The sequence below is a fragment of the Myotis yumanensis genome, unplaced genomic scaffold (genome assembly GCF_028538775.1).
Source record: "Myotis yumanensis isolate MYYU_CA2020_CCGP unplaced genomic scaffold, mMyoYum1.0.hap1 SCAF_6, whole genome shotgun sequence".
Classification (NCBI taxonomy): Eukaryota; Metazoa; Chordata; class Mammalia; order Chiroptera; family Vespertilionidae; genus Myotis; species Myotis yumanensis.
Window position 1 is genome coordinate 92,611,430 of NW_027223757.1, and position 14,207 is coordinate 92,625,636.

At 47.3% G+C, this 14,207-nt stretch overlaps 1 protein-coding gene across 1 annotated transcript in view; it reads left to right on the top strand.

Annotated features, from left to right (window-relative positions):
• Window positions 1-784: 784 nt before the first annotated feature.
• The window catches only part of NUDT3 (nudix hydrolase 3), a 101,795-nt gene continuing 88,372 nt past the window's right edge, over window positions 785-14,207 (top strand). The window contains exon 1 of the mRNA XM_070418737.1: window positions 785-1,133. Within this exon, the coding sequence (XP_070274838.1) occupies window positions 1,035-1,133 (99 nt within the window). The 5' untranslated portion in view covers window positions 785-1,034. The remainder of the gene's footprint in view (window positions 1,134-14,207) is intronic.

Sequence of the window (14,207 nt, forward strand, 5' to 3'; positions counted from 1 at the left end):
GGAGAATCCGACATCCACAATATACACTCCTTTCATCGCCAGAAACGATGACTGCCTTATGGTTCGCGCGCGCGCGCGCGCGCACACACACGTTCCCTTCTGGCCCTCATGTTTACCTTCAGAGGGCGCATTTGCTTTATTGCACAAATAAAGGATCTCAGGATAAACTTTTGTTCTAATGGACGACATGCCTCAGCTCACACGACTTCCAGAGCTTCTGGATGTCAGCGAAACGTGCCCCGCCCCGCAAACATACCCTCCACCCGCCGCCGTTCGGGCGCAGGATCTACTCGCAGGCATGGCGGGCTCCACTCCCGTGTCTAACCGCATCCCAATGGTTCCCCCGGACCTCGCCCCTCCCCCTCCCAGAGGGACCCGCAGGGTCCAGGCCCGGGCGGCCTGACCTTGAGTCATCTCGGGCCGCGGACTCGCGGGTGACCTTGGTCCGGCTGCCGCCTCCCTCCCGCAGAGCCGCGGGGCTGGACAGCAGCGTCCGCACCCGGGCCGTTGCTCAGCCGCGCGGCGAAGCCCGGCGCCAGCATCCTCTCCTCCGCGGAGCTCTCCGCGCGCCCCACCCGCCCCGCCCCTACGCCGCGGGCGCCGAGGCCGCCTGGAGCCGCGCGGCGCTCCTTCCCGACGCTCGTTTACGCCGCGCGCACTGGGCGGGCGCGATTCCCGAACGCAGCCTCCGCCGCGAGCGCGTGGCCGCCCCGCAGGCCGGCGCCGCCTTACGCCGCTGACGCAGCGCGCCCAAGATGGCGGCGCGGTCGTCGTCGGGGGTGGCGGCAGCAGTGGGGGCGGCGGCCGTGGCGGCAGCTGGGACGACAGCCGTGACGGCGGCGGCGGCGCGGGGCCTGGGACGGGGGGAATGAGGAGGCCGCGGCGAGCCAGCGGCGGAGCCGTGTAGCGGAGGAGCCGCCCCCCCCTCTCCGCGTCCCTTGGCCGAGCCGGGGGCGCGCGCGCGCGGCCGTCCGCAGCGGGCTTCCCACCCTCCACTCCCGCGACTCGCACCGCACCCCCACCCGGGCCGGAGGATGATGAAGCTCAAGTCGAACCAGACCCGCACCTATGACGGCGACGGCTACAAGAAGCGGGCCGCGTGCCTGTGTTTCCGCAGCGAGAGCGAGGAGGAGGTGAGGCGCCGGCTGGGGGTCGCGGGGGTCGGCGGCCGCCTCCCGCCGAGGCTGGGGGGCTGGGGGACGGGGGAGGCGCGGCCGTCGGGGGACGGTGTGCCCGGACTCCGGGCGGGACGGCTGGGCTCGACCCAAATGAAGTTCCGACGGGATTTCCTGAGGCGAAGAAGGGGAAGGAAAGAGGATGGTGGGCGGGGGGGAAGGGGGTCGGAGCCCGGCCCTTCGGCGCGCGCCGGGCGGAAGGCGGTGCCCGGCCCTGTCAGTGGAGAGCGGGGCGCGGGGAGCGGGCCGTGGCCGGGGAGAGAGAGTGGTGGGCGGTCAGCCGCCGGCTTGCGATCCGGGAGGGGCAGCTCCGCACTTGTCCGCCCGGCACATGTGTGCGGAGGCCGCGGGGCACGAGGCGCGGGCCGCCCTTTTGTGGCCGAGAAATCGTCCGCTTCCTTGGCAGGTTGGGGGTTAGGAAGGGATTATGGGGGGCGGGGGGCAGGGGGGGCGTTTTAGTAAGATTCAGGGCGCATGCCAAAGCCAGTTGTTTATTTTATGATGCTCCGGGTAGCCCTTTTGGTGTCACCTGAGAGGAAAGGGTGTTTGCTGAGATGATCTTGGAGAGTTGAAAAATGTTCATTTTGATTGGGGAGGCCAGAAGCGATATTTAAGATCTGTGCCCTGACATTCCTCCGCTGCTCTGTCTCAGGGCCCTTGGGAGTACAGTTGCTAGCAAAATAGAAATGCCTGGAATCAGTTTCTTTTTGCTTAAGGTACTTAAAAAAGAAATCTCAGCCTCTCAGAGCCGTTTCTGGGGTGATAGAGGGAATCGGGAAGAGGAAGGTGTTTCGGAAATCCACAAAGAAAAGCGCTTTGGCAATTCATGCGATGCCGGTGGGATGGTTTCTCTCATGCGCGTGGTGGTAAAATGGCAGTTAAACTGCAAACAATGCAGGACAGTGACATTCAATATGTTCTAGTCCCGCATTCAGCAGTGGGCAGTGGGGAAAACAGTGCATCGTGTTGAAATGGGGGGAAAGGAACTTGACCCGTTAGTTGTGAAAAGAAGCTGTGGTGAAAGAGACCGATGGATTGGCAGAAGTGTCTGTCCAGAGATATTTAGGGGGAAGTGGGAATTTAAATTACTGCCTGGGGATGGGGAGGGACACTAATTGTGCTGTTGAGGGATGGTGTGTGTTCCCTTTTAGCAAAACAGAAGGAAGTGGATTTGGAAATGTATAGTTTGTGTCCTAGCATGTGTTGTAAAAATCCCCCAAACAGATGTATTATAATAGGAGTCCTAAGCAGGGCCATGCTGTAAATTATGTACTGTTTTGGAATACAGACTTGAGTAAAGTAAAATTATTGGTGGTGTTTACTGTTCCAAAGGCTTTATTGTCTTCATTATTATATCATACTGGAGGCCCCGTGCACGAATTTTGTGCACTGGCGGGAGGGGCGGGGTGGGGGACGGGTCCCCTCAGCCCCGCCTGTGCCTCTCACAGACCGGGACCCTTTGGGGGATGACCGCCACTGCTGCTGTGTTCGCCAGCCCGCAGCCATGAGCCCGGCTTCTGGCTGAGGAGCCTCTGTGGGAGCGCACTGACCACCAGGGAGCAGCTCCTGTGTTGAGTGTCTGCCCCCTGGCGGTCAGTGAGCATCATAGCAACTGGTTCTGCTGCGGTTTGGTCAATTTGCATATTAGGGTTTTATTATATAGGAGGATTATGGGAAATCATATGGGATCACAAGCTGTTAACTGGATGGAAAACTAATTAGCATAATAACATATCTCACTACACCACTATGGTTAAGTCTGTGGGCACCCCAATTATAAGTGGAAGGGTATATAATTTAGTTGTATCAATGATGCAAGACTTTGTTTTAAAATGTCATACTAGAAATTGAAAGTGTGACCATTTTGGATACATTGGAAATCCTTCATAGATCATAAGCAAACAAAGATTTGTTTTCTGTTAAAGTTTTGTTATTTACTGACATTAGTAGCATTAATGTTAATAGATTTGACTGAGCCAAAACCGGTTTGGCTCAGTGGATAGAGCGTCGGCCTGTGGACTGAAAGGTCCCAGGTTCAATTCCGGTCAAGGGCATGTACCTGGGTTGCGGGCACATCCCCAGTAGGAGATGTACAGGAGGCAGCTGATCGATGTCTCTCTCTCTCATCGATGTTTCTAACTCTCTATCTCTCTCCCTTCCTCTCTGTAAAAAATCAATAAAATATATTTAAAAAAAAATAGATTTGACTGATCATGGAGTTTCCTCTACTGAATTTCTTTTTCTTTTTAAAAATCTTTTGTTGTTGTTCTACTGACTTTCTTTTTGAATATTGGTTGGTGAGCAGAAGATTAATGCAGATCTTTACAGATTCAGTGGATGTTGCACCTAACACCTAGGAAGAACAAGAAGATGAATGAAATGGGCCCATTTAAGACTTGTGCAGTTCACTTAAACAAGCATGTATTAAGAGCCTACTATGGGTGCAACACTCTGTAATGTGGGATCAACATCCCTTCCTGCCCCAAAAATATGAGTAGTTTTTGATAGGATCCCTTAATTGGGAGAGATTTTAGACAAGAAATTATCTCTAGGGTTCTGCTCAACTTTCAGGTTATATAATTGTGTTGGATGGGAAGAATTTGTTAGTTCCAGGAGAACTTTTATATTCTCAATAGAAGTACTAGAAACTGGAAGTGTTAGCTGCCACATTGTGGGAATTTGAAATTCCAATTCAATAGGACATTCAACCCATTTTTATTTTATTATATTTTTAAAATATATTTTTATTGATTTCTGAGAGGAAGGGAGAGGGAGAGAGAGATGGAAACATAAGTGATGAGAGAGAATCATTGATCAGATGCCTCCTGCACATCCCCTGCTGGGAATTGAGCCCGCAACCCAGTATGTGCCCTGACCAGGAATTGAACCTGGGATCCGTCAGTCCCCAGGCTGAGGCTCAACCACTGAGCCAAACCGGCTAGGGCCATTTTTATTTTTTAATGGACACTAATGATTTTAATCAAGATAGAATAGTTTAGCCCTGGCCGGGTAGCTCAGTTCGTTAGAGTGTAGTTCCAATAGACCAAGGTTTTTCAGGATTCATCTCTGGTCAGGGCATATAGAAGGGTTAACCAATGAATGCAGCATAAATGGGTGGAACAATGAATCAATGTCTCTTCCTCTCAAATCAATCAATAAAAAAATAAAAAGATTAGTTTACAGAATATTATTAGCATTAATACAGTAGTAGTATAAGTATAAATAGGAAAAAAAGGATAAATAGGGTCCTGATTTATTTAATTAACCAGTATCAGGAAATATAAATACAGTGTAACGAAAAAGAGATGGAAAATATTAGCAAATAATAGACCATGAATCAAACCTTCTAACATTCTGTTTTATCCGCCCTAGAAAATTTATTTATAGGCCTACTGAAATACTGATTCAGTATTTCAGGATGTGTGAACATATTCAGCAAGTTTGTTAAGTGTCAGGTTCTGTGATACAGTTATGAAGGCCACAGACGTGCAGGGAGCTTAGAGTCTAGTGGGAGAGATGGAAGAGCAGATAGACCCAACAACATGATGAAAACGAATTTCCTTTCCTTCAAACCGAAACAGGAAATCCAAAGCAGGAAAATTTCCCCACTTACAAATTTAACTAATTGTGTTTGACATTTTGATAAATTAAAATCTTGAAATTTGGGGTGTTCGTGATAAGTAACTTTTATTACAATATTTTGATGTACAGTGAACATTTTTTTTTCATGTTTTTTTTTATTTTTATTTATTTATTTTTATTAAATCTTTATTGTTCAGATTACATTTGTTCCTCTTTTTTTTTTTCCCATAACTCCCCTCCTCCCAGTTCCCACCCTACCCTCCGCCCTCACTCCCCACCCACTGTCCTCATCAATAGGTGCATGATTTTTGTCCAGTCTCTTCCCGCATCTCCCATTCCCCTCCCTCCCCCCAAAGAATAGTCAGTCCATTCCCTTTCTATGTCCCTGATTCATTATAATCACCAGTTCATTCTGTACATCAGATTATTTATTCACTTGATTCTTAGATTCACTTGTTGATAGATGCGTGTTTGTTGTTCACAATTTGTATCTTTACCTTTTTCTTCTTCCTCTTCTTAAAGGATACCTTTCAGCATTTCGTATAATACTGGTTTGGTGGTGATGAAGTCCTTTAGCTTTTCCTTATCTGTGAAGCTCTTTATCTGACCTTCAATTCTGAATGATAGCTTTGCTGGATAAAGTACTCTTGGTTGTAGGTTCTTGGTATTCAGTACTTTGAATATTTCTTGCCATTCCCTTCTGGCCTGCAAAGTTTCTGTTGAGAAATCAGCTGACAGTCGTATGGGTATTCCCTTGTAGGTAATTGAGCCTCTTTCTCTTGCTGCTTTTAAGATTCTCTCTTTGTCATTTGCTCTTGGCATTTTAATGATGATGTGTGTTGGTGTGGTCCTCTTTGGATTCCTTTTGTTTGGGGTTCTCTGCGCTTCTTGGACCTGTAAGTCCATTTCTTTCACCAGGTGGGGGAAGTTTTCTGCCATTATTTCTTCAAATAGGTTTTCAATATCTTGCTGTCTCTCATCTTCTGGCACCCCTATAATTCTGATGTTGGTACGTTTGAAGGTGTCCCAGAGGTTCCTTACACTATCTTCGTATTTTCGGATTCTTTTTTCATTTTGCTTTTCCGGTTGGGTGTTTTTTGCTTCTTCACATTTCAAATCTTTGACTTGATTCTTGCGCTCCTCTGGTCTGCTATTGGGTATAATATTCTTTATTTCAGTCAGTGTATGCTTAATTTCTAGTTTCTTTATCCTGGCATTGAGGGTCTCATTAGTTTTCGTGAGGCTCTCCACAAGTTTATTGCAAGCCCTCAAAATTGCGTTTTTTAGCTCCATATCCTCCATTTCTGTCATGTTTTTTTGTCTCCGCATTTTTTATGCTTTCTTGGTGCACCCCCTTGTGGTCTTTGTGCACAGTCTTGTTCTAGTTAAGCCTTGATTGTTGTAGTTAATACTAGAGGGATTTGACCACCAGGCCGACTGGCTGTGAGAATCACCTGTGTCTGCCGGGGAAAACTTCTGTCCTCTGGAGAGGTGCTAATCTAGCCTTTGCCTGAGGCGATCCGGCAAATGGCTCTGCGCAGGGCTTTGGCGGGGCGGGATCAACAGGGCGGGGGAGGGAGCAGTTATGGCTGCTCTCATTCCGTCCCCAGGGGCTCTGCCTCTCTGTCCCAGCAACCGCTGCAAACGTCGGAGGGACCGTAGCCAGACAGTCCTGCTTCTCCCGTTTGAGTCTGGGTCCCTAGAGACTCGCCCGGATCTGGAGCTCAGAGTCTGAGACTCCCTCCTGATTGAAAACGACAACCGCGCCCTCAGCCACCAGCCCGCTTTGCGCGCGCACCTCCATACCTTTAAATTTTCCACATTGCGCCTCTTCTGAGCCTCGTAATTCGGTTGTTTTTCCTTCTAGTTGAAGAGTCTCTCCTCAGCCAGCCTTCCTGTGGTTCTGGGTGATGTCCGTTCCGTCTTTTAGTTGTATTTTTGAAGTGGTTGTTTGCGGCAGCAGTCTCCAGTGTTTACCTATGCCGCCATCTTGGTGGTCTCTCTCATTTCTTAATAAACATAGTGTTGTGCATCTACATGTGTGAAGCAGTCTATATTTTTCTTCATAGCCTAATACAAAAAGGAAGAGCCCTATTCAAGAATGCCTTTGTTTATTCATTCCTTCAGCACACTTTTTTGGAGAGCCCTAGTATTGACTAGTCTCTGTGTGAGATCATGGTAATACACAGATTAATAAGTCTGTGGTTCCTCATAAAGTCAACCCCTCTGCCTGCTCTGCACTGTGCCTTCCCTTCCTGCCTGCCTACTGACCTCTGTACTACAGTTGGCCCATCTCTCCTGCTTCATCGCCTGTCCTTCTGTGCACCGTCATTCCCAGGCAAACAGGCTTTGATATTTAACATCTTTTTAAAAATGCTCCCTTGGTCCCAGATTCCCTCTAGCTACCATTCTTTTTTCTCTTTCCTTTCATAGCAGAACTTTTCTGTTCTTGGTTGTCTCCTGCTCCTCTTCTCATTTTCTCTTGAACTCATTCAGTTAGGCACTTTTTCTCTGATTCTGCTGAAGTCACTATTCAGGGTAATCTACCAGTTACTAAACCCAGGGGCCTATTCTCAACCCTTATGTTACCTGGTAATTCTTTTCTTCTTGAAACACTTTGTTCATCTTGGTTCTAGAGCATCTCTCAAGTTCTTCCCTCTCTTTCTGGTTGCTCCTCCTTATTATTGCTGTATTCCTCATTTTCCTGACTTCTTTTCATTGCAGTGCACAAGGGTATAATCTTTGACCCCCGCTACACACACCCATACAGTAGGTGATCTCTCCCAATTCCATCCTTAAATGCCCTGTTTATACAGATTACTTTTTTAAAAAATATATTTTTATTAATTTTTTACAGAGAGGAAGGGGGAGGGATAGAGAGTTAGAGATGTCGATGAGAGAGAAACATCGATCCGCTGCCTCCTGCACACCCCCTACTGGGGATGTGCCCACAACCAAGGTACATACCCTTGGCTGGAATTGAACCTGGGACTCTTTAGTCCACAGGCCGATGCTCTACCCACTGAGCCAAACTGGTTAGGGCTATACTGATTACTTTTATGTATCTATTAGAAGCCCAGTGCACGAAATTCTTGCACTCAGGGGAGGGAGGTCCCAAGCCTGGCCTGTGCCCTCTCACAATGTAGGAGCCCTGCAATCAGATCGATCTTCCCAAAGAGTTAGGCCCTGCCCACCCATCCTGGGCTCCTCAATGGATTGCCCCAAAGAGGTAGGCCGGAGCCGCGGGACCCGCCTCCATGCCACACAGAGCCGCTGAGACCCGCCTCCTCCACACCACGTGGAGATGCTGGGACCTGGTGGAGCAGTTGCCGGGACCCGCGGCATCAAGTCTCCGACCACCTGCGCACATCTCGCCACTCACGCAGCCCTGCCCACCTGTGTGTGCACGCTGTGCACACAGCCTCCTGGTGATGGATTGTGACGGCATGAGGGCATCACGATGTGAGGGCATGACAACCACATAGGCTTTTATTAGTATAGACTAGAGGCCCGGTGCACAAAAATTTGTGCACTCGGAGGCGTCCCTCAGCCCAGCCTATGCCCTCTCCCAGTCTGGGACACCTCGGGGGATGACCACCTGCTGGCTTAGGCCAGCTCCCTGGGGGGATTGGGCCTAAGCTGGCAGTCAGACATCCCTCTGGCAGCCCGGGAGCCCTCGGGGAATGTCCACTTGCCAGTGGGGAGCAGGCCTAAGCTGCAGTCGGACATCCTTAGCACTGCTGAGGAGGCGGGAGAGGCTCCCACCACCACCGCTGTACTGGCAGCCGTCAGCCTGCTTGTGGCTGAGCAGAGTCCCCCTGTGGGAGCGCACTGCCCACCAGGGGGCAGCTCCTGCATTAAGCATCTGCCCCCTGGTGGTCAGTGTGTGTCATAGTGACCAGTCATTCCCAGTCATTCTGCTGTTAGGGTCAATGTGCATATTACCCTTTTATTATATAGGAGTGCCTGGCCAGCCTGGGTGAGGGGCTGATGGCTGTTTGCAGGCTGGCCACAGCCCCTTCAGGGTGGGGGTCCCCCGTGGGGTGCCTGGCCAGCCTGGGTGAGGGGCTGATGGCTGTTTGCAGGCTGGCCACAGCCCCTTCAGGGTGGGAATCCCCGCTGGGGTGCCTGGCCCGCCTGGGTGAGGGGCCGATGGCTGTTTGCAGGCTGGCCACAGCCTCTTCAGTGTGGGGGTCCCCACTGGGGTGCCTGGCCAGTCTCGGTGAGGGGCTGATGGCTGTTTGCAGGCTGGCCAAGCCCCCCAGTGGGGACCCTCACCCCATGAAGGTGTGGCCATCCTGGGTGAGGGGCTGATGGCTGTTTGCAGGCTGGCCATGGCCACCAGCCACCCAAGCTCCCAGTGGAGGCTGGCTGGAAGCAGGTATCTGGGATTTATTTGTCTTCTATAATTGAAACTTTGTTGCCATGAGCGGAGGCAACAGCCGGCTCAGGGCAGGCGGGAAGCTTGGCTTCCTCCATCACCTGGGCAACCAAGCCTCCTGCTTGCTCCAGCTCCGTGGCTGCTGGCCGCCATCTTGGTTGGGTTAATTTGCATATAGTCGCTCTGATTGGCTGGTGGGCATGGCTTGGGCATAGCGAAGGTATGGTCAGTTAGCATCTTTGTCTTTTATTAGTGTAGATTTTTAGCCCTGACTTCTCTCCTGAAATCAAAGACTTGAATATCCTGCAATCTCTACTCAGTATATCCATCTGGATACCTGAGAGGCATCTCAAACTTAAAATGTCCAAACTGAATTCTTGTTTCCATTTTCCAAGAAACAAAGCAACAGAGGCCCACTTCTCCCACAATTATCCCTCTTTCAGTAAATGAAATCTCTATGCTATCAGTTGCTAAGGTTAGAAACCTTGGAGTCATCCTTCACTTCTTCCTTTCTCATGCCCACATCTTATCTGACAGCAAGTCCTGAATAACCTTATCTCTGAACCTCCACTGTGTTATTCTAGCCTAACCCATTGCTCCCTCTCTCCTGGACTGTTGCTGTCTCTTCCTAACGGGTCTCCCTGCTTCTGCCTGTACTCCTCTAGTCCTCTCTATCACAGCTGCTAGAGTGATTCTTCAGTCATGGAAGTCAGATCATGTCACTCTGCTCCAGTGATGTTCTGTCTCAATAAATCCAAAGTCTTAACCATGATCTCATGCTCTGGATGGTCTGATACCCTGCCATGGCTCTGACCTCATCTCTTCTCCCTCTCCCTCTTACTTGTTTCTCTCTTTCAGTCACACTGGCTCTGTGCGGTCTCTCCTTCCCTCCCCCCATTACCTGCATAGATCATTCCTTCACTTTAGGTCTTTGCTTACTTTTCACCTTATCAGACAGGTCTTTAATGATCAGCCTATGTAAAATAATAGCAGTCCTTTGTCATTGCGTGTCTCCTGCTTTTTTCCTTGGCAGCTTGTATCAACACCAGGCATATTATGTCAGTGATGGCGAACCTTTTGAGCTCGGCGTGTCAGCATTTTGAAAAACCCTAACTTAATTCTGGTGCCGTGTCACATATAGAAATTTTTTGATATTTGCAACCATAGTAAAACAAAGACTTATATTTTTGGTATTTATTTTATGTATTTAAATGCCATTTAACAAATAAAAATCAACCAAAAAAATGAGTTCACATGTCACCTCTGACACGCGTGTCATAGGTTCGCCATCACTGTATTATGTATTCATTTGCTTGTTGTCTGTTTCCTCTCACTAGAATGCAGGCTAATCCATGAGGATAGGAACTTTTTAAAAATTATTATTTTATTTATTTATTTAATTTTTTTTTGAGGATAGGAAGTTTTGTCTGTTTTATTCACTCCTGTATCATCAGTGCTTAGACCTTAGTAGATGGTCAGTATTATTTGTTGACTGTGTGAATGACTGAATGAACACATAGTCTCTGCTTTTTGTTGTTGTTGTTGTTGGTATTCCTCACCCGAAGATATTTTTCTATTGATTTTTAGGGAGAGTGGAAGAGAGAGGGAAAGACAGAGAGGAATATCAGTGTGAGAGAAACACATCGATTGGTTGCCTCATGCACACGCCCTGACCAGGGCCCAGGCTGGGGAGGAGCCTGCAGCCAAGGTACATGCCCTTGTCTGGAATCGAACCTGGGACCCTCTGATTCACAGGCCAACGCTCCATCCACTGAGCCAAACCGGCTAGGGCTCCCTGCTTTGTTTAAAAAAAAAGTTTTTATTGATTTCGGAGAGAGGATGGGAGAGGAAGGGAGAGAGAGAGAGAGAGAGAGAGAGAGAGAATATTATTGATTAGCTGCCTCTTGCATGCTTCCTACTGGGAATCGAGCCTCCAACCCATGCATGTGCCCTGACCAGAATCGAACCATGACCTCCTGGTTCATGGGTAGATGCTCAACCACTGAGCCACAGTGGCTGGGCCACATAGTCTCTGCTTTTAAGAAATTTACAGCCTAGTGGAGGAGCTGAAAGTAGCCAGAATATACCATATGTTGATAAGTATGTTTCAGAGAAGTCTCCCAGTTCTTTCTGTACTTTCAATGTCTTAGTGCGAGTATCATCTCAACAGGAGTATATGTGTATTTGATTGTAAATCTTTTCTGAATCTAATTGGATCATCCTATGATAGGACACTTTGAATTTCTTTCAGATGTTGAACATGAAAGCCTGTGCTATCTCGAAGGCATTGTGTTGGGTAATTAATATAATGTACTGATCTCCAACCCTAGAGGTCCAGTACCTTAGGGAATAGGATTTTCATTTTGCTGATAGCCTGGAACCTTTTCTTAATTAATAAATATATCAACAAACTACAATTAAGTATGTAGTGGATACTGTTTTAATGAATTGTTCATGGTGGTTCATAGCTACTATATGTCAAGTCTGGATTCTAGTTAATATTAGACTAGTTAATTTGAAGATGAAGGTTGATAGAGATGGTCATAAAAATTTCCTGTCATCATCAGAGGAAAGAAACATGATGGAAAGTTTGTGGGTGCTGAGTCTTGAAGCATTTGCTTTATGGTAGTTAATATCTGAAACAGAACAAAGGAACTACTATAGGCAAAAAAGATAATATGTGAATAAAAGAAAAATAAGAAATTGAATTTGGAAATAAAGTCCTCATACTTAAAATTTAGTAATAAAGCATACACATTTAAGGTCAATTTTCTGAGTAAAATTCTCTCAACACCCAGTAAAACTTTCTTGAATACAATTTCAGAATTTCTAAAGTAACATGGAAGCTGCTCAAGAATGTTCACATCAGTCCGGCTGGCGTTGCTCAGTGGTTGAGCATCGACCAATGAACCAGGAGCTCATGGTTCGATTCCCGATTCCAGGTCAGGGCACATGACTGGGTTTCGGGCTCTATCCCCAGTGTAGGATGTGCAGGCAGCTGATCAATGATTCTCATCATTGATGTTTCTATCTCTCCCTCTTCCTTCCTCTCTGAAATCAATAAAATTATACTAAAACAAAAAAATAATATTCACATCTTTTTCCCAGCCTTCCTGAAGCCTTTGCTCTCTGAAACCCTTTGAATAGGGCAAAATGTTCATTTTTATATTCATTCATTTACTCACTCCTGCAAACTTGTATTGAGTGACTATTTTCAGGCCGTACACTGTTCTGGGGACACAATGGTGAACAAGGCAAAATGGAAGCTCTCACTCTTGGAGCATTTGATAGGAATGCAGGGAGACAGTAAATGAGCAAAAATATCGGTGAACTTGGTGATTTTAGGCAGTAGTGGGTGCTCGGCAGGAAGTAAGTGTGTGATATGACTGCAGGTGGTGGTGGGGAGAGCCTTGGCAAATTGTGATTGGGAGATCCCTGAAGGGCAAGGCAGAGGAAGAGCAATTACAGAGGCCCCAAGTGGGGAATGAGCTTGGCCAGAAGGAAAAACAGGAAGCAGGCCAGTATAGCTGGAAGGCAGAGTCAGGGAGAGTGGTGGGAGACGTTAGAGGAGTGGGAGTGAACCAGACAGATCCTATGGGGCCTTGTTACCCTAATAGTTTTCCTGATTCTCCTTTAGTCTGTCCCACCTCTATCATTTAAAGCAAGCCAGCTAACAGACCAGTTCTATTTCATGAAACCACCTTCTTTCCTTTGAATGTAAGGGGTAGGAGTGAATAGGATGGTGAGAGTTTATTAGAAAAAACCTGTTTAATGTTTATGCCACTTGGAGATAAAAGAAGTACTGTGATCTTTTAAAGAAATAAGTCTAAAAGGACCCAAAGAAAAGATCCTAAAGTTTATTTACACTCTTCTTAAGTAGTTTAGTCAGAAAGACTACGTTGAGTAGGTGATGTATGCATACGTTATAAAATTCAGAGAGTACAAAGGCTGCAGAGTGCAAGGTATATCTTCCCACACAGCTTCCCTAGCCACCCATTTCGTAGATTTGCCCTAGACTCCTCTTTCAGGGAGGGAGGGATGGAAGGAGGAAGAGAGAGAGAGGAACAGGTAGTTAGCTTATAAAAGTCAGTACTGCTGTGCATCAGAGGTAAAAGATTGGGAAAATTTTTTGTTTAGTAGGACAGAGATATGCCAATTTTTTCTAGAAATGTATTTGAACTGGGCCACTTACGTACCTGTGGTCTTTCTTCTTGGTTTTGTTTAAAATATATTTTTATTGATTTCAGAGAGGAAGGGAGAGGGAGAGAAAGATAGAAACATGTCTCCTGCACAGCCCTCCTATTGGGGATCAAGCCTGCAATTTGGGCATGTGCCCTGACCAGGAATCAAACTCTGACCTACGGGAATTGAACTGTGACCTCCTGGTTCATAGTTCAACACTCAACCACTGAACAACACTGGCTGGACTACTTATGGTTTTCCAGTACTTACCTAGTTTTACTGGTGTTTGGTTAAAATGCCAGGAAACCTTCTAGAGTGGGGAATTGCTGGGAATACAAAGGTGTGTGTGTGTGTGTGTGTGTGTGTGTGTATGTATGTGATCAGTTATCGTGAGGCTGAAATTTGTTGGTGGTGGGCTATGTGTGTCAGGAGAGGCTACTTGCCTAACTGGCCTTCAAGCCCCTGGAAAGCGTCAGCACTTGTCTAGGTCAGACTGGGTTTGCTGATTTCTAACAGGTTTCATTGTTTAGGCTACTCAGTCCATCTTTTAAGCTAAAGTACCTTCCTTTTCAAGATAACGTATGTGCCTAAACTTGGTAGGAGGCTGTTTACTTTATCCAAATGCCTTTGCTCCCAGCCTTTGAATGGTGGCAGGTAGGATTCTGAATGGGATTGTGGCTTTTCATCACCTCCCGAGGCAGACCATGCTTTAAAATAAACTTCTCTCTCTTTCTAACAGTCCCCCCAAAATGCCTGAGCTGGGTATGGGAAAACGTGATTGAAAAAGATCATCACAAAAAAAAAAAAAAAAAAAAAGATCATCACAGTGCAACCTCCCTATTTACTTTGAAATAGAAAAAAAAATCCTAGAATGATACACCTATATT